Below are 25,490 nucleotides of genomic sequence, written 5' to 3'. Positions count from 1 at the left end.
TGCGCCCCGGTGAAGCCTGGGCTCCTGCAGGCCGGGGTGCCTCGGCGGGGCGCCGGTGCCAGAGCCAGCCGTGCGGCCACGGCTAGAGACCCGGAGGCCGCCCTAACCTCCCCCGCCCCCCAGTCAGAGCGCCCGCAGAAACCCGAAGGCGCCCCCGCATCCCAGCGCTCCGCGTCCCGGCCGCGCCCGCTGACGGCCCGCGCCCTCTCCCGGGCGGCCGCGGCGGCGCAGGGGAAAGGGGCGGGCAGGGGCCGCCGCCGCCGCCTCCTCCCACCGCCGCGCGAGCCCCGCCGAGCCCCGCCGCAGGCGCGCTTCCCGTGGGCACCGGCGAGCGGGCGAGGCCGGCGCGCGGCCCGGGCGCCACTTCCTTCTCGCCTCGGCGGCCGCGGGCGGCGATGGCAGCGGCCGAGCGGGGCTGAGCCCGCCGCCCGCCCGCCCGCAGCCCCCCGGCGCCTGCGGCCCCAGCCATGGCGAAGCAGTACGATGTGCTGTTCCGGCTGCTGCTGATCGGGGACTCCGGCGTGGGCAAGACCTGCCTGCTGTGCCGCTTCACCGACAACGAGTTCCACTCCTCGCACATCTCCACCATCGGTAAGGGGCGGTGGCCCAGCGGCGCTCGCCCTCCCCCGGCCCCAGCCCCTCCGGCCAGAGGTGGGGGCGCGGGAGGCCAGGGCCAGGGACTGAATCTGGGCGAGGCGACCAGATATCCCTTCTACCCCTCCCCAACAGCAGAGCCCAGCGCCTGCAGCCCGGGATCGGGGTGCGTCTCCAGCCTCGCGCTGGGAGCCCTCCGGTGGAAACGGGGGCGGGTGTAGGCCTGGGTATCCCGCGCCAGGGCAGCGAAATCAGGACCACCGAAATGACAGCCATGCGCCCGCCCTGGGAGAGGGGGAGGGGAGCGGCGGGGGGAGCCGAGGCACCGAGGTTCGGGAGTGAGCCAGTGTGGGGTCAGGGTGCAGAAGAGAGGAGGAAGGGAGGGGTCGACAGGATGGAGTTTCCAGGGCACCGTGGTGAAGGTAAACCACAACCGGGACACCTGGAGGAAGGCGGAGAGATGGTGAGAAGCCACCTGCCTGGGAAAGGGACCTACCTGACCCGGGGGCTGCAGCCATGTCAGGAATACTTGTCCAGACCAGAGGGTGGGCAGACGGGCGGGATCCACCAGGACTACATCTCTGATCTGGCAGTGCCGGAACCCCCTCCTCCTCCCCACTCTGGGGTAAAGGCACAGGCCTGGTGGCTTCCTGAAACAGCACTGGAAGGGGCTCACCTATTCCTGGAGTGGGTTTGTGCCCCCCCACCCCACCCGGAGCCTCTCCCTCCTCAGGAATTCCACCCAGACCTAACAGGTTCCAGGCTTGGTCATCAGTCAGCCATGGAGTGGCCTCAGCACCCAGGGCCCTGCTGGCTGGCAGGTGGCTCTTCCAATTGGATGCTCTGGTCTGAGTCCCTGCTGCCATGAGGGAGGGCCCCAGCAGCCTGCTCTGGAGGATTGCTCTCCCTCCCCCAGCACACACTCCTTGCCAAGAAAGAGAGGGAGCAGGAGCATCACAGGGCCAGGAGGAAGGGAGCCTGTGGTGGCTAAGAGGCTGGCTCTGTGGTCAGGTGCACCGGGACCAACAGTGACCTTGACTATCTCCTGACCCCTACACTTTAGTTGCTCCACTGTAGAATGGGCAGGTGTTGTGAGGGTTAAATGCCATCCTGTTTGGAAAGCACTGAGCAGACATATGGTGAAGCTGGCTCAATGCTGCTTGTTGTTATTATTATCACTGGCATTAAGCTCTTAGGGTCTCATTTGCTTCACTGTCTGCAAGGAACTTTGGGTGAGGAAGCTGAACTTGTCTGTCTTTGGGGGGGAGGGTGCTGGGGGTAGGAAGGCAAGCCCCCAGGAGATCTAGGAGCTTGGGCTGGGCCTCTGCCAGATGAGAGGCATCTCGGAGATGAGCAGGGTGCACACGCTGAGCCTTGGCTGAGAGAAAGCAGTGTTCTCTGGTGGGGGTGGGAGATGAACTCAGGATGAGGCAGGTGTTTGGAAAAGCATGGGGGAGAGTTAGGGAGTGGCCGAGGAACCAGATGGGGACTAGGGACAGCTTGCAGGCTTGGGGACAAAGGGCAGCAGCTTACCATTTAAGGAAACTTACAGTGGCTGTTGTTGAGATGGGCCTGGTACCGGGCAGGAGCAGCTGAGTCTGCAGAGAGCGGTGGGCTGCCTGGGGGACCCTGCCTTTTGTCTGAGGGGCAGTGCACCTGGATGTGCTGGCTCCAGGGATGACCTGGGCTTTTCTCTTTGAGCATTTCATTCTTGCCCCTCATTTCGGAAGCTCCAGGGGTTCCTGCATTGTGCTGTGGGGAGTCAGTGCCCCCTAGGGCACGCCTGTCCCCCATAAGGCAGACAAATGAAGGAACCTGGGTTTCTAAAACACCACAATGAGCCTTTTGAGACTTTGCCCCTTGCCCTTACTGGGAACCCTCCTCCCAGTCTCTGTGCCTGGCAACCTTCTGCAGTGCCTTCTTGCTGCTACACAGGTGAATGCCAGGTTAGCCACAAGGAACCGACTGGGGCACCCCTCCCCCAAGGCCCATGCTCCTCTCAGCCTAAATGCTGAAGTTGGCTCCTGATCTCTCCTCTTTCTGGTGGCCAGGACGCAGGGGACTCCTTTGGAGCCTGGATTCCATGGAAGAGAAAGAAACTTTCTTTTCTTTTTCTAGAACATTCACTTATTTATTTGAAAGGCAGACAGAGAGACAGAGGGGGAGATCTTCCATCTGCTGGTTCACTCCCCAAATGCCCACAACAGCTGGGGCTGGGCCAGGCCAGCTCCAGGAGGCTGGAACTCAATCCAGGTCTCCCAAGCCAGTGAGAGGGGCCTTGAGCCACCACCTGCTGCCTCTCGGGTGCACATTAGCAGAAGCTGGATCTGGAGCAAAGCTGGGGCAGAAACTCAGGAATGCAGGCGTCCTGTCCCAAGCTGAATCTTTTTTTTTTTTTAAGATTTATCTTTTTATTTATTTAAAAGACAGTTACAGAGAGAGGTAGAGACAAAGAGAGAGGTCTTCCATCTGCTGGTTCACTCCCCAGATGGCCAAAATGGCTGGAGCTGTGCTGATCTGAAGCCAGGAACCAGGAGCTTCTTCTTGGTCTCCCACATGGGCCATCTTCTGCTGCTTTCCCAGGGCATAGCAGAGAGCTGGATCAGAAGAGGAGCAGCCGGGACTAGAACTGGCGCCCATATGGGCCAGGGCCTTAACCTGCTGCACCACAGCACCAGCCCCCATTTTTTTAAAATGTGTATTTATTTGTTTGAAAGGCAGAGTTAGAGAGAGAAAGGGAAAGGGGTTTTCCATGTGCTGCTTCACTCGCTAAATGGCTGTGGCAGTGAGGAAGGGACCAGGCAGGAGACTTCATCTGGGTCTCCCATGTGGGTGCAGGGACCCAACCACTTGGGCCATCTTCTGCTGTATTCCCAGGTGCATTAGCAGGGAGCTGGATAGGAAGTCGAGCAGCTGGGACTCGAACTAATGCCCACATGGGATGCTGGCATTGCTGGGGGAGGGTTAACCTGGTTGCCAAAACGCCGGCCCCCTCAAACTGCATCTTTGCTGCTGTGCCAAACGCCCACCCCAAGAAAGCTTTCTTCACACCAGCATTTCTTAGATGCTGAACACCCACTGGCTTTCTTAGAGGCTTTCTGGTGTTAAGCTTACTAAAGGGCTGTGATTCTCCCTGTTCTTGGACACGTCTCTCAGCCTTAACCAAAACTTGAGGGGCAACAGTTAGCTGGCCACGGACAGTCTGCCAAGGAGATGCAAGGGCAGCCAGGACACCATAGTGTCAAGGAGTTGGGTGCTACGCAGTCATTAACTCACCTGCTCAAAAAGCATGCGCTGGTGCTAAGACCTGAATTAAAAAAAAAAAAAAAAAAAACCATGGAATGAAAAGACAAGCTTGTTATGATGCAAAACATTTTTTGAAATCCATGCATAAGTTGTTCATAGTAGGCATTTTCTACGGAGCTTTGGAAGAACCCCCCGTATGCGTGGAAATCACAATTTTTTATCTTTAAAAATTCTGTTTGCTGTGAGATATATATATATATATATATATATATATATATATATATATATAGCCTTTGCCATGCTGGGCTTTGCGCTAGGCACCTTTCCCAGGGGCTTTTTTTTTTTTTTTTTTTTTTTTTTTGGTGAATGGGGAAAATGAGGCAATTGACTGGTTACTGCCAAGATAGAGTTCAGATTCTTGGCTTGTGTGGCTGTCACCTCGGCTGGCACTTCTGGGATTCACTGTGTGCTCCACTTACAGTACTCCTGCACCAGCCAGAGAAAAGAGCTTTCTAGGGAGCATTGAGGAGAACTCCCAGGTAGACCGAGGCACTGACCCCCTCTCTTGATCCTTCTCTTCTTTCTGGCCAGTGGGTGGGCAGGTGGCCCTGCAGCTGGATCTGAGCCACAGGCATTCCCTTGCGAATGCCCATGCAGAAGGTGGTGCAGAGAGGGGAGCTGGTGCCTTAGTGCTTTCTGCCTGCAGGACTCTCTTACCTGCTAAAGGAAGGGAGTGAGCGTTGCCTACAAAGCACCATGCCAGGCAGTCTAGAGACTATTGTAGTAGACTTTTTCCTGCCCACAGGAGTGTATGAAAAAACTTCAGAAAGTTCGAGGTGGAGTGAGCATTTGGTCTGGTGGTACACCCCATATACGGAGTGCCTGGGTTTGGCCTGGTGGTACACCCCATATACGGAGTGCCTGGGTTTGGCCTGGTGGTACACCCCATATACGGAGTGCCTGGGTTTGGCCTGGTGGTACACCCCATATACGGAGTGCCTGGGTTTGGCCTGGTGGTACACCCCATATACGGAGTGCCTGGGTTTGGCCTGGTGGTACACCCCATATACGGAGTGCCTGGGTTTGGTCTGGTGGTACACCCCATATACGGAGTGCCTGGGTTTGGTCTGGTGGTACACCCCATATACGGAGTGCCTGGGTTTGGTCCCGGCTTTGCTGCCACTTCTAGCTTTCTGCTCATGTGCACCGTCGGGAGGCAGCAGGTGTTGATGGTTCAAATGGTTTGGTCCCTGCCACCCACATGGGAGACCCAGAATGAGTTCCCGGCTCCTGGCTGGGGCTGTTGTTGCAAGCATTTTGGGAGTGAATCAAAGGATGAGAGCTCTCTGTCTCTGTTTCTCTGCCTCTCAAATTAAAAAAAAAATTTTTGGTGTGAAAATGAAAATAAGGGGGCCAGCATTGTAGTGTGCAGGGTAAGGCTGCTGCCTGTCATGCCAGCATCCCATATGGGCGTGGGTTCGAGTCCCAGCTGCTCCATTTCCGATCTGGTTCCCTGATAATGACCTAGGAAAAGCAGCAGAAGATGGCCCAAGTGTTTGGGCCTCTGCCACACACTTGGGGGACTCTGATGAAGCTCCTGGCTTCAGCCTGACCCAGTCCTGGCAGTTGTAGCCATCTGGTGTATAAACCAGCAATTGGAAGATTCTCTCTCTCTCTCTCTCTCTCTCTCGTTTCTCTCTCTCTCTCTCTCTCTCTCTCTTTCAAATAAATAAATCTTTTTTAAAAATGAAATTGAAAGATGAGTTTATTTTGGTACTAAAAATTTGAAATCCATGCATTGTTATTGTTTCATAATATACGTTTTCAATGAACTTTTTGAAGACCTCTTATGTACAACGATTTCAAAATCTTTTTTGCACCAAAATAAACTTATCTTTTAATTCCATTCCCCCCTCTCCCAACCTTTTGAAATATCCTCATAGCTGGGGAGGCACAGACAGGCAAAAAAAAAAATGCTATTGCAAAATGAGATATTGTATCCAAAAGTATTTTGCCATAGTCTTCTTCAAACCTAAGGGATCAGCTGTTACCCACTGTTAGTGAAGATTCCCTGGTCGTTGTCTAAATAGCCATGGAGCTGTGCCGTGCCGCAGCCAGTGCACGTGGTAGAGGCTGGAGGCGGGCTCCTGTGGGCTCCACCCAGCAGGGAAGCCTGGAGCTGGACCCTCCAGTGTGGGTTGCTTGTCATTGTAGCAGCAGAGGCAGCAGATGGAGCCCAGATAACAGAGGTAGGGATTGAGTGGGTGGCTGAGGGACTTGGGGCAGTCGGGCTGCAACAGAAGGGAGTTTCAGCAAAAAGTCAGAACATGCCTGGCCATCTGTCTTCTTCCCCAGGAAGTGAGACCAAATCTCATGCCTCTCTGTCTCCCTGGTCCCTAGACCATGTCCAGCTGAGATCTCAATCCATATAGTTAGATTAGTAAAGGAATGCTGGGCTAGACGGCAGAGGGCATTGAGGGCTGGGCCACAGAGATGGGACTTGAGCCACAGAGGGATGGGACTTGAGCCTTAGCAACGGGGCCAAGGGGTGGTAAGCAGAGTCCTCCTGGTGTTGGCCAGATGGATGCTTTTCTCCTTGGCCTTCCTGAGTGGCCATCACCAGTCCCTGTGTCTGTGGCTGGGAAAGTCACCCCAGGGCTCCAGCTGCCTGGGACAGGATCTCCAGGTGACTGATGGGGAGAGAAAGGGTGCAAGAAGCAGTCTCAGCTGACACCAGGCGAGCCTGCCGGCACTGGCGCAGCTGCTCCGCAGTGTGGTCCTGGGGTCTGCCGGCTTGCAGACTGAGAGAGCTGGGTACAGACAGCATTGTGAGATATGACGGGGCCTCGGGGTCAGGGCGGCATCGCTGTGCTCCACCGCCCACCCCAGCGCTCGGCAGCCTGGGACACGCAGAAGTGCAGGGAAGGTGAGAAGCGATGCATGGGCTCAGAAGAGTACAGATAGGCTGGCGCATCATCCGGGACCTCCCTGCCCGTGGGGGCGTGAGACACTTAGCGGACAGGGGAGACAGTACCGGAATCTTCCCGAAGGGCTGTGGTGAAGGTTGCAGAGGCTCAGGAATGCGAAGCCCCGGCAGAGCCCTAGGTGTAGGCTACCTGCTGTCACCAGAGCATCTGCCCCCGACAAGGAAGTTGAGCTGCTGAATAAGTGTCACTGTGTCCTGCCCATCACTCGGGGATTCCAGGCACCACGCTCAGAGCTAGGGATCCATGGAGACCAAAGCACACGGAATCCAACCGGGCTGCATTGCCTTCCTGGGCAGCCCCTGCCTGGGCCCTGGTTCTCAGCACGGCTTCTGTCCCAATGCCTCCCTTGCCCTGGTGTTGCCAGTGTTTCAGAAGGCAGAGGGAGCTGGTGGCAGAGGGTGGAGGGCGGGGTGAGGCTGGCTCTCCCTCAAGGCTCAGCCCCTACCAGGTGTGGCGGGGCCTCGGGCTGTGTTCTTGCCAGAGGCACAGGTGCAGGCCGGGCCTCCCCAGCACACCCTGAAACTGCAGATGGGCTCGGCTGAGCTGCGCCTCTCTAGCCTGGTCACAGGTCTGAGCACCCCGCTTCCCTCCTGCCATCTGCCCATTCCCTGCTTTCTGCTCCTCCGTCCACTCCCCCCCCCACCCCGCTCGCTATACCCTCCCCTCCCCCCAGCTTTGTAGCAGGAAACTCGATATTTGGCCATTGCCTTCCTGCCCGAAGCACCAGCTCTTAGCCTGCCACCTTTTTCTGTAACCCAATACTTGTGTCGGTTTCCCTGCACAGCTGTCAGTTTTCTAGCCAGGCGTCTGCCCGCTCCTCGGCTGTTCTGTCACTGGGCTTCACCAAGAGCGGCGCAGGGCACCCTGGATATTTGCTTCTTCCCATGGAGGAGGAGAGAGTGGTCGTTGACCCCTTCATATTACTGGGAAAACTGAGCCCCCACCCCCACCCCTGAGAAAAGTGACTTCCGTCTCGCGCACAGGTGGCCTGGCCTGGAGCCATCTCCTGTCCTCCCGTCTGCATGTTGGCCTTGATGTGCCCTTTATCCCAGAAGTCCCCTCCCCAGGAGCCAAAGGGGAGCAGCTGAGCGCCTTCCCCACCCCATGCGCAGGCTCTGGGATTGCAGGGCGCCCCCTGTGGGAGAGTCAGGTGCCTGGGAGAGAGGAGCCTGGCTGGGGGGGGACTTGGAGGGTGGTGTCCCAGGGTTGCCCCTCTATGTTGCCATCTTGACCATGCACTCATGCCGTGCTCCATGGCTGAGGCACAGAGATCTGTGGAGAGGCACAGGGGACACTGAAGTAGGGGTCCTTCCCTGATGAGAATTTTGTCTCTGCTGATTTTTCTCTCCTGCTGTGTGCTGACTTCATTCATTCACTGCTTTCATTTATTTATTTTTTTAATTTATTTATTTGAAAGGCAGAGTTACGGTGGGTGGGGGAGGGAGAGAGAGAGAGAGATCTTCTCCCTCACTGGTTCACTCCCCAAATGGCTGCAATGGCCAGAGCTGCACTGATCCAAAGCCAGGAGCCAGGAGCTTCCTCTGGGTCTTCCCATGTGCGGGCAGGGGCCCAAGCACTTGGGCCATCTTCTACTGCTTTCCCAGGCCATAGCAGAGAGCTGGCTCAGCAGAGGAGCAGCTGGGACTTGAACTGGCACCCATATGGGGTGCCAGCCCTGCAGGCGGCGGCTTTACCCACTACACCACAGCGTCAGCCCCCAGTCACTCCTTTTATTCATTCCCCCAAACTTTTTCTTTCATTTGTTCAGCTCCTGTGTCTACACGGGTCCTAGGTTTCCAAACCGAGCCTTTAAGACTTGTATGGGCAGGTGCTGGCCTCCACAGTGCTCCTGGTCCCCTTTCCATCACCGTTCTGTGTTGAGGGTGTTGTGGGTATGTGTGCACATACGTGTGGGGGGAGTGTGTGTGTGTGCATACACGTATGCATGTTGGTATGTGAGTCTGAGTGTGGGCATGCGTGTGGTCTCTTTGGCTGTCCCTCTGTTTTGCCCTCCTGCCCCCAAGTCCATCATTAGCGGAAATGGCGTGGTTGGTTCCCTGATCTCTTCTGGCTACAAGAAGGGGTTTTGGGGGCCAGTGCCATGGTGCAGTAGGTTAATCCTCTGCCTACAGCGCCGGCATCCCATATGGGCGCCGGTTCGAGTCCCAGCTGCTCCTCTTTCAATCCAGCTCTCTGTTATGGCCTGGGAAAGCAGTAGAAGATGGCCCAAGTGCTTGAGCCACTGCACCCACATGGGAGACCCAGAAGAAGCACCTGGCTCCTGGCTTTGGATCTGTGCAGCTCTGACCATTGCAGCCATTTGGAGAGTGAACCATCAGATGGAAGACCTTTCTCTCTGCTTCTCCCTCTCACTGTCTGTAACTCTACCTCTCAAATAAATAAATAAAATCTTAAAAAAAAGAAGGGGTTTTAAAGTGGGGATTGCTGGGGTGCTTGTCTGGGGCAGCACAACCAGGCGGTCACATTCCCCAGGGTCTACTTTTTCCCAGAGCTCACTGGGTGTTGCTCAAGAGTGACCTCTGTGGCTGTGACCTCCTGCTACAGCCCGCAGGAGCTCTGCCTGTCTGGCCCATGCTGGTTTCTCACCCGTGGCTGGGGCAGGGAGGGGGGGACATTCCTGGGCCTCGTGCTTGGTAACTGGAGCCAACAGGACCACGCAGATTGGGTGTCTGCCTTGGGTTTCGGGTGTATTAAGTTGTTCCCCCTGGTGGAGTCTGATTGCCAAGGAAAAGGTTCAGGTCACCCTACCAGTCCTCCAGGCCACGGCTGATCACATCGATAACGCTTGGCACCCGGGGGCAGTGCTGTTTCCACTGAAGCGTGTGGCCCTTGGCAGGCAGGCAAACTGGTACCTGACATTGACCCTTGAGAGGCTGGCCCCCCCACCATGGGCACACCCTGCCCTTACCAGAATTCAGGCTGTGGGCCGACTCTGGGAGGCTGGCTGGGCTCCAGGTGGGTGGCATTTTCTCTTCCTGTTGAACCGTTCCAGCCTCACCTCCCTGTCCCCCTCCTTCCTGTCCCCTGCACGAGCCCCTCCTCTTCCTGGAGCTCTTGCCATGCCTCAAGCTGTGACTCCTGCTCCCCAAGAGGGACCCACAGTGACTGCAGGGGACGTTAACAGAGCTCCATGCGCCTGGCCCTGAGTTATGGGTTTCATACTTGTCCTTACTCTCACAAGACACTGTCACCCCAGATAACAGGCGAGGAAGGTGAAGCCAAGAGACCCGAAGGGATTTTCCCAGGACCACACAGGTTATTCCAAGTTCTGAACTTCCATCATGTTCTTTTTTAAATTCTTATTTATTTTAATTTCATTTGAAAGGCAGAGAGAGAGAGAAACAGAGACAGACAGAGATCTTCCATCTGCTGGTTCACTCGCCAGATTCCCACAACAGCCAGGGCTGGGCTAGGCTGCAGCCAGGAGCCAGGAACCCAGGTCAGGTCTCCCATATGGATGTGGATGGCAGGGGCTCCAGCACTTGAGTCATCCACCTGCTGCTTCCCAGAATGCACTCTGGCAGGAAGCTAGAATTGGAAGTGGAGCTGGGACTTGGACCAGGGCACTCCAGTGGGGGAAGCAGGTGTCCCAGGTGACACCAGAACACCCCCCCACCTGTCTTGGTCCCAATGTGCCATTGTTCATCGAGCTGCACTTCCCCCGTGCTGCGTGGGCTTGCTGTGGAGGCAGACAGCCGTGAAAGATGTGCTATTTTGCCTGGATGTGCAACTCCTTTGCCACCTTGAGCTCTTGCCTATTTGCCTACCCAACACAAGATACCTTAGGAGCCAGGTGAGTGCCAGGCCAGCTCTCCTGCCCCTCGCCGCTGGTGCCTAAAGGAGGGCTTTTCAGTTCCTACCAGGGCTCCTGTTGTGGCCCTGCTGTCTCCGGGGTTGTAGTCAGGGGGACAGCGAGCACAAGATCAGAACATAGCAGGAAGAGCAGCTGCCTGGTGAGAGCAGCTCCACCCGCAGGCGTGCAGGGCCTGGCTCTGGCACTGAACTCAGTGTTGCTTGTCCATGTCTGCGCGGCATCAGACGGCACCCCTCCCCCTCCGCTGCACCTGCTCCCTGGGGAAGGGGGATTCCACTCCTGGAATTGCCATCCTTGGCCTGACACAGTGGCAGCATCGAGGCAGGCAAACAAGTGACCAAAGAAGAGAAACACATTGTCAAACACAAAATATATTCTCTGCCCCTTAGGTGCGTGGTGCCTAGCTGGGGCTGGCAGATGACAGCTGAGAGGCAGGTGGACGCTGGGGACGCTGGTTTAGCAGTGTCCTTCCTCCCACTCCTGGAGGGGGTGGGGCAGCATCTTGCCACCAGTGTGGGGGAGCCGTTGGGCGGCAGTGGACAGTCTCAGGCTGTGAATTTTTTTTTAAAGATTTATTTGTTTATTTGAAAGGCAGTTGGAGGCCGGCGCCGGCACCCCGGGTTCTAGTCCCTGTCAGGGCACCGGATTATGTCCCGGTTGCCCCTCTTCCAATCCAGCTCTCTGCTGTGGCCCGGGAGTGCAGTGGAGGATGGCCCAAGTCCTTGGGTCCTGCACCCGCATGGGAGACCAGGAGAAGCACCTGGCTCCTGGCTTCGGATCAGCGTGGTGCACCAGCCACAGCACACCGGCCGCAGCGGCCATTGGGGGATGAACCAACGGAAAGGAAGACCTTTCTCTCTGTCTCTCTTTCTCACTGTCCACTCTGCCTGTCAAAGAAAGAAAGAAAGAAAGAAAGAAAGAAAGAAAGAAAGAAAGAAAGAAAGAAAGAAAGAAAGAAAGAACCCTTCCATGCACTGGTACACTCCCCCAGATGTCTAGCATGGCCAGGCTGGAGCCAGGCTGAAGCTAGGAGCTTGGAACTCCATCCAGGTCTCCCACATGAGTGGTAGGAAACCAAGCCCTTGGGCCATTTTCTGCTGCTTTTCCCAGGCACATTCGCAAGGGGCTGGATCGGAAGCCGAGCAACCAGGACTCAAACTGGCTGAGGATACCATGAGCTGACCTTGGCGTCTGTCTGGATTGGTGGCTATGCAAGCATCCAGCGACCCAGACCCAACTCCAGCAGGCATATGCATTGCCTTTGGCCTGGTTGCTTCTCTCTGCACATCTGTTGGCCTCATATTCCTTTTGTTGCAAGCTGAACAGTCCCCTCTGACCTGCCTGGCCCCAGCTGCATGCCTTGTGAGTCACTGGTGCAGTCAGGGGCTGCTTCTCCATAGAGAACACACTGCACCTGGCCCTGCTTCCACAGTACAGGCTCGGGGCTGAGCAGCATTAGCCAGAAGCGGGGCCAGGGGGAGGCAGGCAGCACGAGGGGCGTGTCCGATGGGTGCTGACTTTCCCAGGGTCTCCGAGACCTCCGCTGTGGCTGTGCAGAGGTGAGGTGCTCGCTGCTTCTCTCTGCACCCTGTTCCTCTCTGTACCAGGAAAGGAAGGAGACTGGTATGTGAAGGCATTGTCAGGGTGATGAATCTGGCCTGGCTGCAATCATGCACTCGAACTCAAGGAGCACGGAGTTCCCTGAAAATAGGTTCTAGTGGGTGTCTCAGTCAGCTAGGGCTGCTGTGACACAATGCCGTAGTGAGTCATCCGTAAACAACAGAAATGTACTGCTCTCAGCGCAGGAGCCAGGTGCCAACAGACTCCGTGTCTGCTGAGTGCTCGCCCTGGGCCACAGAGAGGGTGCCTTCGAGCTGTGTCCTCACCACGACAGGCCAGAGGGTGTCCGTCACCTGCAGCAGGCCCCCTGGATACAGGGACACTGACCCCAACCATGAAGGCTCCACCCTCAGGACCAGACCACCTTCCAGAGACCCCACCTCCCCACATTGCCACGTGGACATTGTTTCTTTCTCTCTCTCTCTCTCTCTCTCTCTCTCTCTCTTCTTTCTTTCTTTTTTAACAGGAAGAGTGGACAGTGAGAGAGAGAGAGACAGAGAGAAAGGTCTTCTTTTTTCCGTTGGTTCACCCCCCCAATGGCCGCTGCAGCCGGCGTGCTGCGACCAGTGCACCGCGCTGATCCAAAGCCAGGAGCCAGGTACTTCTGGTCTCCCATGCGGGTGCGGGGCCCAAGGACCTAGGCCATCCTCCACTGCACTCCTGGGCCACAGCAGAGAGCTGGCCTGGAAGAGGAGCAACCGGGACAGAATCCAGCACCCCGACCAGGACTAGAACCCGGGGTGCCGGCACTGCAGGCAGAGGATTAGCCTAATGAGCCACGGCACCGGCAGGGCACAGTTTCAATACACTGATTTTGGGGAGACACAAACATTCAGACTACAGCAAAGTGGGCCAGCTCCCCTTGTGCCCCCACCTCTACCATTAGGATAGGTATGGGCTGTTGAGAAAGAAGATTCCTCAGCTCCGAAGCATTGGGGAACCACTCACTGAATGAAGAGCACCCTGGGTGGGTTTTAAGAGACTGGCTTTCCAGCTCCAGGTTCAGCAGTAGGGTATGGGTTTCTGTGCCTCTCTGTGCCCCGTGATGATGATGGTACCCATGCACACCTGCTTCACAGAGCTAGCGTAAGAACTGAGGGCATGGGATCCCCTAGCTAAGGTGCGGCTGTGCTTAGAGATGGGCTGGATGAGGTTCTCAAACTTCAGTGTGCCTAGGATTCAGTGAGCTTGGGGGGACCCTGAGAATTTGTATCTCTAACAAGCTCCCTGCTGAGGCCGATGTCACTGGTAGCTGGAAAGGACAGTGGGGTGGCAGAGGACTGGACAGTGTCATCCTGTCTCCAGGAAGGGTTTCTTGGGTATGTTTTGCTGCCCGATCCCTAGGAGGGAGAGAACTACAGTGCGGCGGTGCTCACGTCCGTGGTTTGGTTTATATTGCACACCAACCTGGAGGAAGTCACTGATGGACTCCTTCTATAGATGAGAAAGCTGAAGCTGAGAAAAGCTGACTTGTACAAAGTCACACAGCAAAGGGCTGGCGCTGTGCAGCAGCCAGTAAAGCCACTTCCTGCAGTGCCGGTGTCCCAGTGGGTGCTGGTTCCAGTCCCGGCTGCTCCACTTCCAATCCAGCTCTCTGCTGTGGCCTGGGAAAGCAGTAGAAGACGGCCCAAGTCCTTGGGCCTCTGTACTGGAAGAAGCTCCTGGCTCCTGGCTTCATACAAGTCCTAGCCCAGCTCCAGCCATTGCATCCATTTAGGAAGTGAACCAGCAGATGGAAGATTTCTCTCTCTCTCTCTCTCTCTCTCTCTCTCTCTCTCTCTGTGTGTGTGTGTATGTGTGTGCTTCTGCCTCTCTGTAACTCTGCCTTTCAAATAATAAATAAATCTTAAAAAAAAAAAATCACACAGCAAGCACCTTCACCAGGACTGGGACTCCGCTCTTTCTGACTCCAAGGCCACTACACTGCAGCTCTCAAGCTTTTCTTTATCTGAAAATCACAAGACACAATGCTGTAGAAAACAGCTTCCTGGACTCCCCTCTCAAATGATGAGTCAGCAGGTCCACGTGGGACTGCCCATTGAACCCCAAAATGATCTGTGGTGCCAGTTTTTAAGATGAGGAAGGCTTTCGTAGCAGTCAGTAGGAGGCAGGCTGGCTCAGCCCTCCCTCCAAGACTGGGGGTCTGGGACACTTCTCTGGATTGGGTAGGGGAGAGCTGGGCCGCACTGATGCCCATGAGACAGGTGTCATGGGAGGGGCTTGGGATCAGGCTAGCCTTGCATGATTGTGTCCGAAGCAGCTCTTCGAAGAAAGCAAGGACTAAAAAAAAAAAAAAAAAAAAAAAAAAAACCATGATTAGACCCACTAGTAAAGCATAACATGGGGATTTTTCAGGAAAAGAACGGGGTGACGGAGAGAGAGAGCTAGAGAGAGAGGTCTTCCATCCACTGGTTCACTCGGAGCTGCGCTGATCCAAAGTCAGGAGCCAAGAGCTTCCTCTGGGTCTTCCCATGAGGGTGCAGGGGCCCAAGCACTTGGGCCATCTTCTACTGCTTTCCCAGGCCATAGCAGAGAGCTGGATCGGAAGAGGAGCAGCCGGGATTTGAACCTGTGATCACATGTGATGCCGGCACTGCAGACGGCGACTTTACCCATTCTGCCACAGTGCCAACCCCCTGCCACCATTTTTTTTTTTTTTGACAGGCAGAGTGGACAGTGAGAGAGAGAGACAGAGAGAAAGGTCTTCCTTCTGCCGTTGGTTCACCCTCCCATGGCCGCCGCGGCTGGTGCACCGCGCTGATCCGATGGCAGGAGCCAGGGGCTTCTCCTGGTCTCCCACGGGGTGCAGGGCCCAAGCACTTGGCCATCCTCCACTGCACTCCCGGGCCACAGCAGAGAGCTGGCCTGGAAGAGGGGCAACTGGGCCCTGCCACCATTTTTAACAAACTACCCCAGTGACACAGCAGCCAAGGAGCTGCCAAGTGCACCTGGGGATGGAGAACAAGTCTGTTGCAGCTCTGATGCTGCAGGTGCAGAGCCTGGGGCTGCAAGTAGTTCACAGACTTCAGCAGGTGTGGGCGTCCCCTGCAGGGCCTGCCTGCAGCAGCCAGGATGGTGGCTGTGGGCGGGTGCTGGTGCGCACACGCCTGGATCAGCAGTGTGCTGAGCAGCCCCAGTGCCTGTGGGCGGTGAGAAGGCAGGAGGGGACCAGATCAGACCACCAGTGTGTGAGTTGGTCCTACAGAGCCCAGCAACAAGGCAGAGAGAGAAGGAGCCAGGATAGGCACTGGGTACTGAGGGCCAGGGTACGTGGGAACAGAATGGAAGGGATACATTCCTGCTGGAGCTCCTGGGGTTGCTGACTTTTTTAAATTATCATTATTATTATTTCAAAAGGAGGGCATGGGGGTGCTTCTTAAGCAAACAAACTCAACACTGTTTCTTCCATCCTTGCAAGGGGTCTTCAGCAAGTTCATGGAAAAAAAGCATATTGTGAAAAATCTATGCTGCTTGGGTTTCTTTCTTTCTTTCTTTCTTTCTTTTTTTTTTTTTTTTTTGCTTCAAAATAAACTTCTTGTCTAATTCCATTTGTCTGTGAATATTGTGAAGTTGCTCATATGAATGTCCTATGAACAGCCAAAATGGAAGCATTTTTCTTTTTTTTTTTAAGATTTATTTATTTATTTGAAAGGCAAAGTTACAGATAGGCAGAGCAGAGAGAGAGCAAGAGAGAGAACAAGTGAGCTTCCATCCACTGGATCGCTCCCAGATGGCGGCAATGGCCAGAGGTGAGCCAAGCCGGGAACTTCTTCCAGATCTTTCACACGGGTGCAGGGGCCCAAAGACTTGGGCCATCTTCTACTGCTTCCCAGGCCATAGCAGAGCTGAATCAGAAGTGGAGCAGCCAGGACTCGAACCGGCACCCATATAGGATGCCGGGCACTGTGGGGGCAGCAGCTTTACCCACTATGCCACAGCGCTGGCCCCACATTTTACTTCTCACACTTGTTAAATTTGAGGGCCTTAGTGAGGCGTCTGGCAGAGCTTTGAGCCCCATAACTGCCCAGCCATGGTCAGGGAAGGGGCACAGGCATTGTTGCACAGCAGGTTAAGCCACTGCCTACGGCATCCCATGTGGACACTGGTTCGAGTCCCGGTTGCTCAACCTCTGATCCAGCTCCCTGTCAAATGCTCCTGGGAAAGCAATGGAACAAGGCCCAAGTGCTTGGGCCCCTGCGGCCTACATGGGAGAGCCGGCTAAAGTTCTAGGCTCCTGTGTTGTGGCCACCTGGGGAGGGAACCTGTGGGTGGAGGATCTCTCTCTCTGCTTTTCAAATAAATCAATCTTTAAAAAAAAAAAAAACTAAATAATTATTCAGGACAGCCCAGTTTAAAAAAAGTTGGGGGGCGGGGAGCGGGACCCAAAGGCCAGGTGTCCCTGACAGTGTAGTTGGTGGCTGCTGTCCAGCCTGTCCTCCCTGCCCTCCCGTCTGCTGTCACAGGGAAAACATCCCCTACGTGTGGGGTGGAGCCACAGAGCACCAGGAACCTACGAGCACCTCTGTGTCCCAGGCAGCTGTGTAAGGTGTAGCAGGTGCTGCCATGTGCTGTGCCAGCCTCAGACTAGTTGTTGACCAGTCTGGGCCTGGGTTTCCTTTCTAGTAAGCTCTGTCGGGGCAGAGAGCACTGCTCTCCGCCTAAGGCACTGTTCTTGACCGGCCTGGTTAGGCTGAGCCAAGAGCGGTTGGGTTTAATATAAAACCAACAAAATCTCTGGTTCTCCTTGGGAGGAGGCACTGGACCGTGACACAACAGGAATTTCTTGATTCCCTTCTATGCCAGGTATTGAGGGGAAGCAAATTAGTGTTTGCCCAGGGAAGGAGAAGGCAGGATTTGGCCTCCCACCGAGGCCAGGCGCCCTCCCCCTCCCCTTGCTCTTGTCTTCCTCTGGGAACATGGAGGAATGGCTGCCCAGCTTTGCCCATCTGGAGGACAGCTCAGGAGATGTGAATCAGCTTGGGTAATGGAGCGATGACTCACACCTGACCAGCCCCACTTGGTTCAGGTCCTCTGTTCTGAATCTTTTCCTCCCTGCTAATTAAATGATGATTTGGCCTCCATGGTGGGAGGGAGGAGATGGCGTTGAACGGTTCTGCGTTTGTGGACAGCTGGGGATGGGATGGATGAGGGAGATGGGTTCCCCCGTGTGGCAAAGCAGGGATGCAGCATGGAAAGGCCATGGCGTGGGGAATGCTGGCACTTTCTGGGGGCCGCTGAGCAGGCCAGCGCCCTGCCTGTCTGCTGTTCCCATCTGAAACCCCAAGTGATGATACCCTCTCCTGACCTGCCTCCCGAGAATGCATGAAGACTTCTTGATTCACTGGGTAGGCATAGCTCGAGTCACTGGGCCCGGCACCTGGGCACAGTTAGGGCTGGGGTGGGGGCACACTGGCAGAGGCGTCACCCACAGTTCTCTGCCAACATCAGAATCCAGCCTGTGTACTGCTGGCGGAGCTAACGTCTTACTGCAAATTCTCACACGTGTGTTTCTGCCTTGGGCTGGCTTGCAGGGGTCCCTCGAGCCTCCCCTGTCTCGTGGCAAACCCTTGGGTGGATGAAGCTGTGTGTCTCTTAGGTCTACCCCAGCACCATGCCGGGCCACTGCCTCTGCACTGGTCACTCGGTGGTCACCCAGGAGCACCTGCTGTGTAGCCCCAGGGTCTGATGACGGCTACGGCTGACTGTACCAGCCGCGGGGCTGCCCTTGATTTCTCAGCAACTCTCAGAGGACTGTGGATCTCCCTGGTGTTTATTGATGATGAAACGGAGGCTTGGAGAAGCTAGGTGCCCAGAGTACAGGGGTGCTTGAGAAAGTTCCTGGGAGGTGGAATTAAAAGCTAAGCTGATTTTGGTGCCAACAATTGCTGAAATCCATGCATATGAGAGGTCTTTCAGAAGGCCATGGAAAGTGCATATTATGAAAGAACTATGCGTGCATTTCAACATGTTCCATGCTAAAATAAACATCTTGTTACAAAAAATATTGAGAGGAGAGAGAGAGACAGACACATAGGAAGAGACCGGATCTACTGGTTCACTCCCCAGGTGCCTGGTACTGAGCCAGGCAGAAGTCAGGAGATGAGAATTCAATCCAAGTTTCCCACATGTGTGGCAAGGACCCAAGGTGTGTCTTAGCGGGAAGCTGAAACCAGGAGCCAGAGCCAGGAATCAAACCCAGGCGCTCTGATATGGGACGTGCTGTCCTCACAGGTGTTCTTGGTAGGCTGAGTGCCTGCCCCTACGTTTATCTTCACGTTTTAAAGTCTGCTTGTATGGGCTAAGTCACCAGTGGAGATTCAAGCTCAGGCCTGGCTGCAGAGTGCCCAGGTTCCTTGTAGTCGACAACAGCGCCTCCTGCAGTAAGAAGGGGTCAACAACAGCTGAGATGTGCCGGGCCTCTTCTCCATGCCAAGGGCTGGGTCATGCACAATGGAGGGGTTAAACAGTCCTCCCTCCCCAGGGCCTGTGCCTTGCCTTCAGCACCGCAGCACCACAACCCCTTCTGCTCACTAATAAGAGCGAGACAGAAGCCCAGGCAGTCGTGGTGGGCTGTTGTTCCTAGGGCATGACAAACACAGACAGCTCCAGAGGTAGGAAGAAGGGGGCTTCACGTATGAGTAGACACATCTGGGGCCTAAGCGAGGCCATGCTGAAAGTATGTGCATCAAAAAGCTTGTGGAAAAACAGAACTAGCAGGTAAGTTTATTTTGGTGCAAAAAAAATTTTTTGAAAACCTTACGTAGGTTTTTCATAGAACACCTTTTTTTTTTTTTTTCAAAAAAAATATTTATTTATTCATTTGAAAGACAGAGTTAGAAAGAGAGAGAGAGAGAGAGAGGTCTTCCATCCGCTGGTTCACTCCCCAAATGGCCACAACGACTGGAGCTGGGCCGATCTGAAGCCAGGAGCCAGGAGTTCTTCCTGGTCCCCACATGGGTGCAGAGGCCCAAGCACTTGGGCCATCTTCCACTGCTTTCCCAGGCCATAGCAGAGAGCTGGATTGGAAGTGGAGCAGCTGGGACACAAACTGGTGCCCGTATGGGATGCCAGCACTGCAGGTGGCAGCTTTATTTGCTACACCACAGCACCAGTCCCCATAGTACTCCTCTCCATGAACTTTTGGAAGACCCCTTCATGGGTTCCCCCTACTCACCCCACCTCCTGGCACCCCCAAACCCTTTACTGCTAGCAACCTGCAGCTCAGGAAGCTGCAGGAAGGGGAGCCCCATGCAAAGCTCTGGCCAGCACTGCGAATCAGTCTACAGCTAAAGAAGGCCCTGCCACACGCCCTCTCCGCGCACGTGAAACCTAGAGACACTCTCGGCGAGTGTGAGTGCCTGGGGCCCCTCCCACTCAGGTCTCAGCAGGGGCTTTCCTCACCTTTCTCTCTTCCTTCTGCAGGGGTGGACTTTAAGATGAAGACCATCGAGGTAGACGGCATCAAAGTGAGGATACAGATTTGGTGAGTTGCGTGGGAGGGGAAGGACCCTGCCCCTCAGCTGCCACTGGCCACGCTGTGTGCAAAACCCTGTGGGACGCCTGGAATGGGGGGAAGATGGCTCTCCTTGTGTGCCTTAACCACTGAGCCCTTCCTTAAGAAACTGCCTAGGATTGACCACGAGTCACCGAAAGGCAGAAATTAGAAGGAATTAAGGGCCGGCAGCGCGGCTCAATAGGTTAATCCTCCACCTAGCGGCGCCGGCACACCGGGTTCTAGTCCTGGTCGGGGCACCGGATTCTGTCCTGGTTGCCCCTCTTCCAGGCCAGCTCTCTGCTGTGGCCCGGGAGTGCAGTGGAGGATGGCCCAAGTGCTTGGGCCCTGCACCCCATGGGAGACCAGGAGAAGCACCTGGCTCCTGGCTTCGGATCAACGAGATGCACCGGCCGCAGCGGCCATTGGAGGGTGAACCAACGGCAAAGGAAGACCTTTCTCTCTGTCTCTCTCTCTCTCTCACTGTCCACTCTGCCTGTCAAAAATAAAAAAAAAATTAAAAAAAATTAAAAAGAAGGAATTAAGAAATAAATGGCTGTGGGTTTGTCTTACAATTAAGCTGTACCGTTGACCCAGGCCACACTGCAGGAAGAAGGGAGGGAGGGCTCTACCTACCATGTAGGGGGAACACATGGTGCAGTTCCCACAAGAAGCCACAGGGTGGTGCCGTGGCTATCCCGTGCGGAAGTCTTGGACACACTGCTTTTGCCAGGGTTCAGAGTTGTCCTCCAGGCCTGGACTTGTGTGGACTGGGCCCTGAGCCATCCCACAAGGTCGGGGGTGTAGCAGCATCGCCCCAGTCCACTCCCACAGCCACGCTGTCCAAGGCTCGGGATTACAGTTCCTAGTGCAGGTGCATGTTGAGTGTCCTGTCCAAAATGCCTGAGACCCGAAGTTTTGGATTTTTTTGGATTGTGGGATACTTGCATCTCTGAGGGTGCTTCGAAAACTTCATGGAAAATATGCTTTATCTCTTCATTCCGTTTTTCCACAAATGTTGAAGTAGCCTTGTACCTGATGAGATAATGTATCTCATATACACCTTATCCACATAGCCCAAAGGGACTCACACACAGTATTTCAAGTGACTTTGTGCATGGAACAGCGTTTCACGGTGTGGAATCTTCCTGTTGCAGCATCATGTCGGTGCTCAGGAGGTTTTGGATTTGGGAGCATGTGGGGTGTTTGGGTTAGAGACTCTGCCATCTTTGCAGTCAGGGGTGCCTGGATCCCTGGGGATCAGAGCTGTGAGCTTTCGTCTGACACTCCCCAGTTTTTCCTGCATGGGCACAGCGTCACCCAGCACCTACTCCCCTGACCCCTGCGTGCACCCCTGGTCCCGGCTGCCTCCACTGAGGGACTGGCTTTCTCCCGCAGGGACACAGCGGGCCAGGAGAGGTATCAAACCATCACCAAGCAGTACTATCGGCGGGCCCAGGTGAGCCACCGTTTCCAGGGTGTAGAGGTGGGAAGCCACCACCCACACTCCCAGCTCCAGCGTTTGAGGTATCTGTGCCAGCAGCCACCAAGACAGGACCCTCGGACAGCTTGCTGCCGAGGAGGGGCGGGGTAGGGGGAAGGGGGGCCCTGGGGGCCATTTTCCATTCATTCCTTAGTTCTTCACAGAACACTTGGTATAGTCAGGCCCTGGCCCGTGCCCCCAGCTTCCCCCCTCTACCTGGGCCAAGGCCTGGGGCGCCTTCCATCCTCAGAGGGTCCAGGGACAGCCCTGGGAGCCTCAGCGGTGGGGGTCCCAGAGAAGGGGAAGTTTCTGGATGCTGAGGGGGGTCTCATTCAGCTAAGCAGGGAGGAAGAGCAGGTGGAGTGTTTCGGGCACCCCAGCGCTGTGGTCCTGGTCAGTGCCTACCTCCCCATCTCTCCCTCTCCCTCCCTCCCTCCCTCTCTCTCTCTCAGGGGATATTTTTAGTCTATGACATCAGCAGCGAGCGCTCTTACCAGCACATCATGAAGTGGGTCAGCGATGTGGATGAGGTAGGTGAGCCCCGCCTCACGAGGAAAGGGTGTCTCTGGGGAGGGCTGGGGTTCTCAGCACGGGCAAGCAGCTGCCCTCCCCCCCCTCCCCCAGGAAACCTCACCTTGCACAGCCCCAGAGGAAGATATCTGGATGAGTAAATCACAGAAAGACCCCGGAGCCCCCAGGCCCTCCTGCTCCGCACCTCACCAGACCCCGTGGCCACGAATGCCCTGAATGAGTTAACTCCCAGCTTGACCCTGAAATCTCAGAGCCGAGACCAGGGACCAGATCTGAGTCTGCGCAGCCGCTGTGGAGCTGTGGGCAACCCGCTGCGACTCACTGGGTCCCCAGTTTCTCATCTTCAGCCCAGGCTACCTTCCAGCTGGGGTACCCGTTGTCCAACCCGGGGAAGCACCAACATTAGCCAGCGTCTTCTACCCTGAGTTTCCCCCCATGGCACTCGTGGGTTTGTTTGGCCATGGTGCAGTAGCTCCCCCACCCCATGTCTGCAGAGGATACATTCCAGGGTCCCTGGGGCCCCTGCAGCCACAGGTGCTCCCAAACCCTGTGTATATCTCGTGTTTTTTCCCTACGCATGATAAAGTTTACAGTGCAAGGTGGACAATAATATGTAATATGAAACAGAAGAGTTATGACAACATACTGTGATAAAAGCTAATGGAGACCTTTATGAATTGATTTCTGGCATTTTTCCTAATAATTTAGATCTTGGTCAATGGTGGGTAACTGAAATTATCAATAAGTAAATGAATTAATGGAACCACTCCAGGGGAGCATTACAGGTGGCAGAGCCCAGCAGGTGGGCCCAGGCAGCCCACCGTGTCCCCAGGCGTGAGCTCCGTGCAGGGCAAGGGTGGGGGAGAGCAGCCTCGCTGCAGGTGTGCTGTCCTCTGTCCTTAGTATGCACCGGAAGGCGTGCAGAAGATCCTGATAGGGAACAAGGCCGACGAAGAGCAGAAACGGCAGGTGGGCAGAGAGCAAGGGCAGCAGGTAAGTGGAGTGCCCCTGGCACCCTGCGTGGCCATGCAGGCCAGCCCTGGGAACTGGAACCCAGCCGCCCAGCCGCCCAGCCGCCAGAGCTCCGCAATACCCAAAGGCACGGAGGGCCCCTGCCTGAGCGAGGAGGAGGGGGCTTCAGGTGCCAACTCCGAGGAGCCGTGGGGCAGCGGCGAGGGTGAGGGCCAGTCCAGGAGTGCAGGGAGAGCTGAGAGTTTGCGCGACAAAGGCCACCCCCCGCAGAGGGCCTCAGTCTCCCTCCTCAGTACGGAGCATCCCGTTAGCCCTTGCAGTACCCTCGATTCGTTTAATGATAAATGAGGCGCTCTGTGTGTGTGGCAATGCGCTCCATCCCCAGGAACTGAGCCACAGCCTGGGAGAAAGGACACTTTCATTCCCTCCCCGCTGACGGAAGAGGAGGCCGGGGCCACGGAGAGAAGTCACTCGCCGGGTCACCCACTTGACTGGTGGCAGCCCTGGCACTCAAGCCTGGCTCTACAGCCCCTGCTTTTGTTTGTTTTCTGTTTTGTTTTACATTCATCCACCACACTGCCCCATGGTTTCGTGTCATTGTCCCCTGGTGAGTGGTTGTGTGTGTGTGTGTGTGTGTTGGTGCATGGTGGCCAGGGCTAAAAGAACAGAGAGGCGTATTTGTGGGGCATCTCTCTCCCCACCCCCAACTCTGCCAGCCTCTGTCCCAAGCTCTCAGCTCTGAGCATCTCCCAGCACAGCCTGCCCCTGAGGGCAGGGACACAGGGGTGTGCCCACCGCCTCCCCTCCCTGCATCGTTCATCAATGCCCTTCCCTCTCGCAGCTGGCCAGGGAGTACGGCATGGACTTCTATGAAACAAGTGCCTGCACCAACCTCAACATTAAAGAGGTGAGCACCCCAGGGCAACCCGCTGCCCTGTCCCTGTCCTGGCTGAGCCCGCGGGAGGTGGGGGCACATGGGGGCAGGGCTCAGACCACAGGGTCCCGCCCCGCGCGGCTGCAGGGCCGCGGAGCAGAGGCTGGGCTCAGCCGTGCCCCTCTCTTGTCCAGTCTTTCACGCGGCTGACCGAGCTGGTGCTGCAGGCCCACCGGAAGGAGTTGGATGGTCTCCGCACCCGGGCCGGCCACGAGCTGGCGCTGACAGAGCTGGAGGAGGCGGGCAAGCCCGAGGGCCCAGCGAACTCTCCTAAAACCTGCTGGTGCTGAGGGCCGTGAACGGAGCACCGCGTTCCCGCGGGAGGCCTGCGGGCAGCCGGGGAGGCTGGGCCCCTGTCCCGCCGCCGCTGTCCTCGCATCTGACGACCCTGTTGAACGTCCCCCGCCTGGCGCGGATGCGGCCCCGCTGTCGTTGCCTCCTCGCCATCCCTCAGCCCCAGCCCGCCGCGAGCCCAGCCCCAGGCCAGCTCTGACTCCACGCTGCTGTGCGGAGCTGCGCATCTCGCCGCCCCAGGGGCAAGGGCCAGGGCTGGAGTCAAGGCCAAGGCTCCTCCCGGCCCCTCCGCTCTGCTTTCTCCTCCTCACTCTCTGCTGCATCCCCTCCCCTCCGGTGTTTGTGTCTTGGTCTCTCCAGCACCCCCCCCATGTGGGTGCAGGTGCCTCCCTCCTCGCTCCCTGTAGCCCTGTCGGAGGGAATGTGCATAGGCTCTGGGGGTGATGCACCCCCTGATGCAGGGGGAAGCCCCCAGCTTTGTGGGGGCCTGAAGGCTACAGGGTGCATTGTCCTTTCCACTCCCCACTGCCTTTTCTGTGCTGTGGGCGGGACGGGGTGGGGGGGGCACGCAGGGGGCCTCAGGCTCCGGCCGTCCTACCTCCACCTGCTCCCCTCCCCGAGCTCTGGACATGCTTGGCTGCCCGCCCGCCTGGCCGCCTCCCCTGAGCTCACCGGCAGGTGCTTCAGAGCAGAGACGGCAATGGCGAGGGGCGGCAGAGACAAAAAGTCACCTCCATTCTCTACCTCCCGTGCGGCGGGGTCCACGACTTCTCCCCGCCTGGGCTCCTGAAGTCAGAGGTGTGGACAGAGGCCTGAGGGAGCCACAGGGGCAAGGAGAGCCCCGAGCCCCAGATCCTTTGAGGTCAGGCTCCTAGTGGTGGGGGCAGAGCAAGGGCAGGGTCGGGCCACGGTCTGCCTTTGGCTTAGTGCAGGCAACGTGGTGGCCATGGGGCCTCCTGACCCCATCTCTTCCCGTGTCAGGAGGGCATCCCCCAGCCCAGGAGTAGTCCCGTCAGCCTTCAGTCGCTGATCCGGGTCTCCCGCCCTTAAGGTTTGCCTGGGAAGAGAGAGAGAGAGAGAGAGAGAGAGAGAGAGAGAGAGAGAGAGAGAGACCCTGCGTAGAAGTGCTCGGTGCTGTGATTGCAGCCTTCAAGACCAAGTGCCCATCCTGCCTGGTCGCCCCGAGTTGGCCTAGGGGTCCGCCAAGGGCACTGAGGCCACCTGCGGTGGGGGAGGGGAGGCGAGGCCTCCTCCCCCTGACTCCTGTGTGCAGGGAGCATCTTTAGCCCCCAAGAGTAGCTGGAAGGAGCCCTTCCTTGCCCTTCCCGTGGGGGGAGGAACACAGGTCAGAGCACTGTTCCCCAGCTGCACTGCAGGGTTGGGACCGGAAGCGAGTGAAGAATGCGGCTTGGAGCATTCTCCAACCAAGGGCCAAAACCCAGGACATATGGGTGTGCAGGAGAAGAACCCCCTTCTGTACCACTCCAGGCACGACACGGGGG

The 25,490-nt window shown here is 56.5% G+C and overlaps 1 protein-coding gene across 1 annotated transcript; it reads left to right on the top strand.

The window, feature by feature from the left end:
• The first annotated feature begins 467 nt into the window (after positions 1–467).
• On the top strand, positions 468–24,142 carry RAB15 (RAB15, member RAS oncogene family). Its single transcript, XM_062181260.1, has 7 exons — positions 468–591; positions 19,705–19,765; positions 21,173–21,233; positions 21,710–21,787; positions 22,692–22,781; positions 23,602–23,667; positions 23,829–24,142. The coding sequence occupies exons 1-7, from the start codon at positions 468–470 to the stop codon at positions 23,982–23,984; spliced, it is 636 nt and encodes a 211-aa protein (XP_062037244.1). The 3' UTR covers positions 23,985–24,142.
• The last annotated feature ends 1,348 nt before the right edge of the window (positions 24,143–25,490 follow it).

The sequence above is a fragment of the Lepus europaeus genome, chromosome 22, assembly GCF_033115175.1.
Source record: "Lepus europaeus isolate LE1 chromosome 22, mLepTim1.pri, whole genome shotgun sequence".
Classification (NCBI taxonomy): domain Eukaryota; kingdom Metazoa; phylum Chordata; class Mammalia; order Lagomorpha; family Leporidae; genus Lepus; species Lepus europaeus.
Note: the sequence above shows the minus strand (reverse complement) of the source record. Positions and strands in the feature narration are given on the sequence as shown.

What these genes read in the sequence shown, in the direction of transcription:
- RAB15 (XM_062181260.1), top strand. Translation starts at nt 468, where the DNA reads ATGGCGAAGCAGTACGATGTGCTGTTCCGGCTGCTGCTGATCGGGGAC. An exon ending in CTCGCACATCTCCACCATCG is followed by an intron (nt 592 to 19,704) that starts GTAAGGGGCGGT and finishes TTCCTTCTGCAG; the next exon opens with GGGTGGACTTTAAGATGAAG. An exon ending in AAAGTGAGGATACAGATTTG is followed by an intron (nt 19,766 to 21,172) that starts GTGAGTTGCGTG and finishes TTTCTCCCGCAG; the next exon opens with GGACACAGCGGGCCAGGAGA.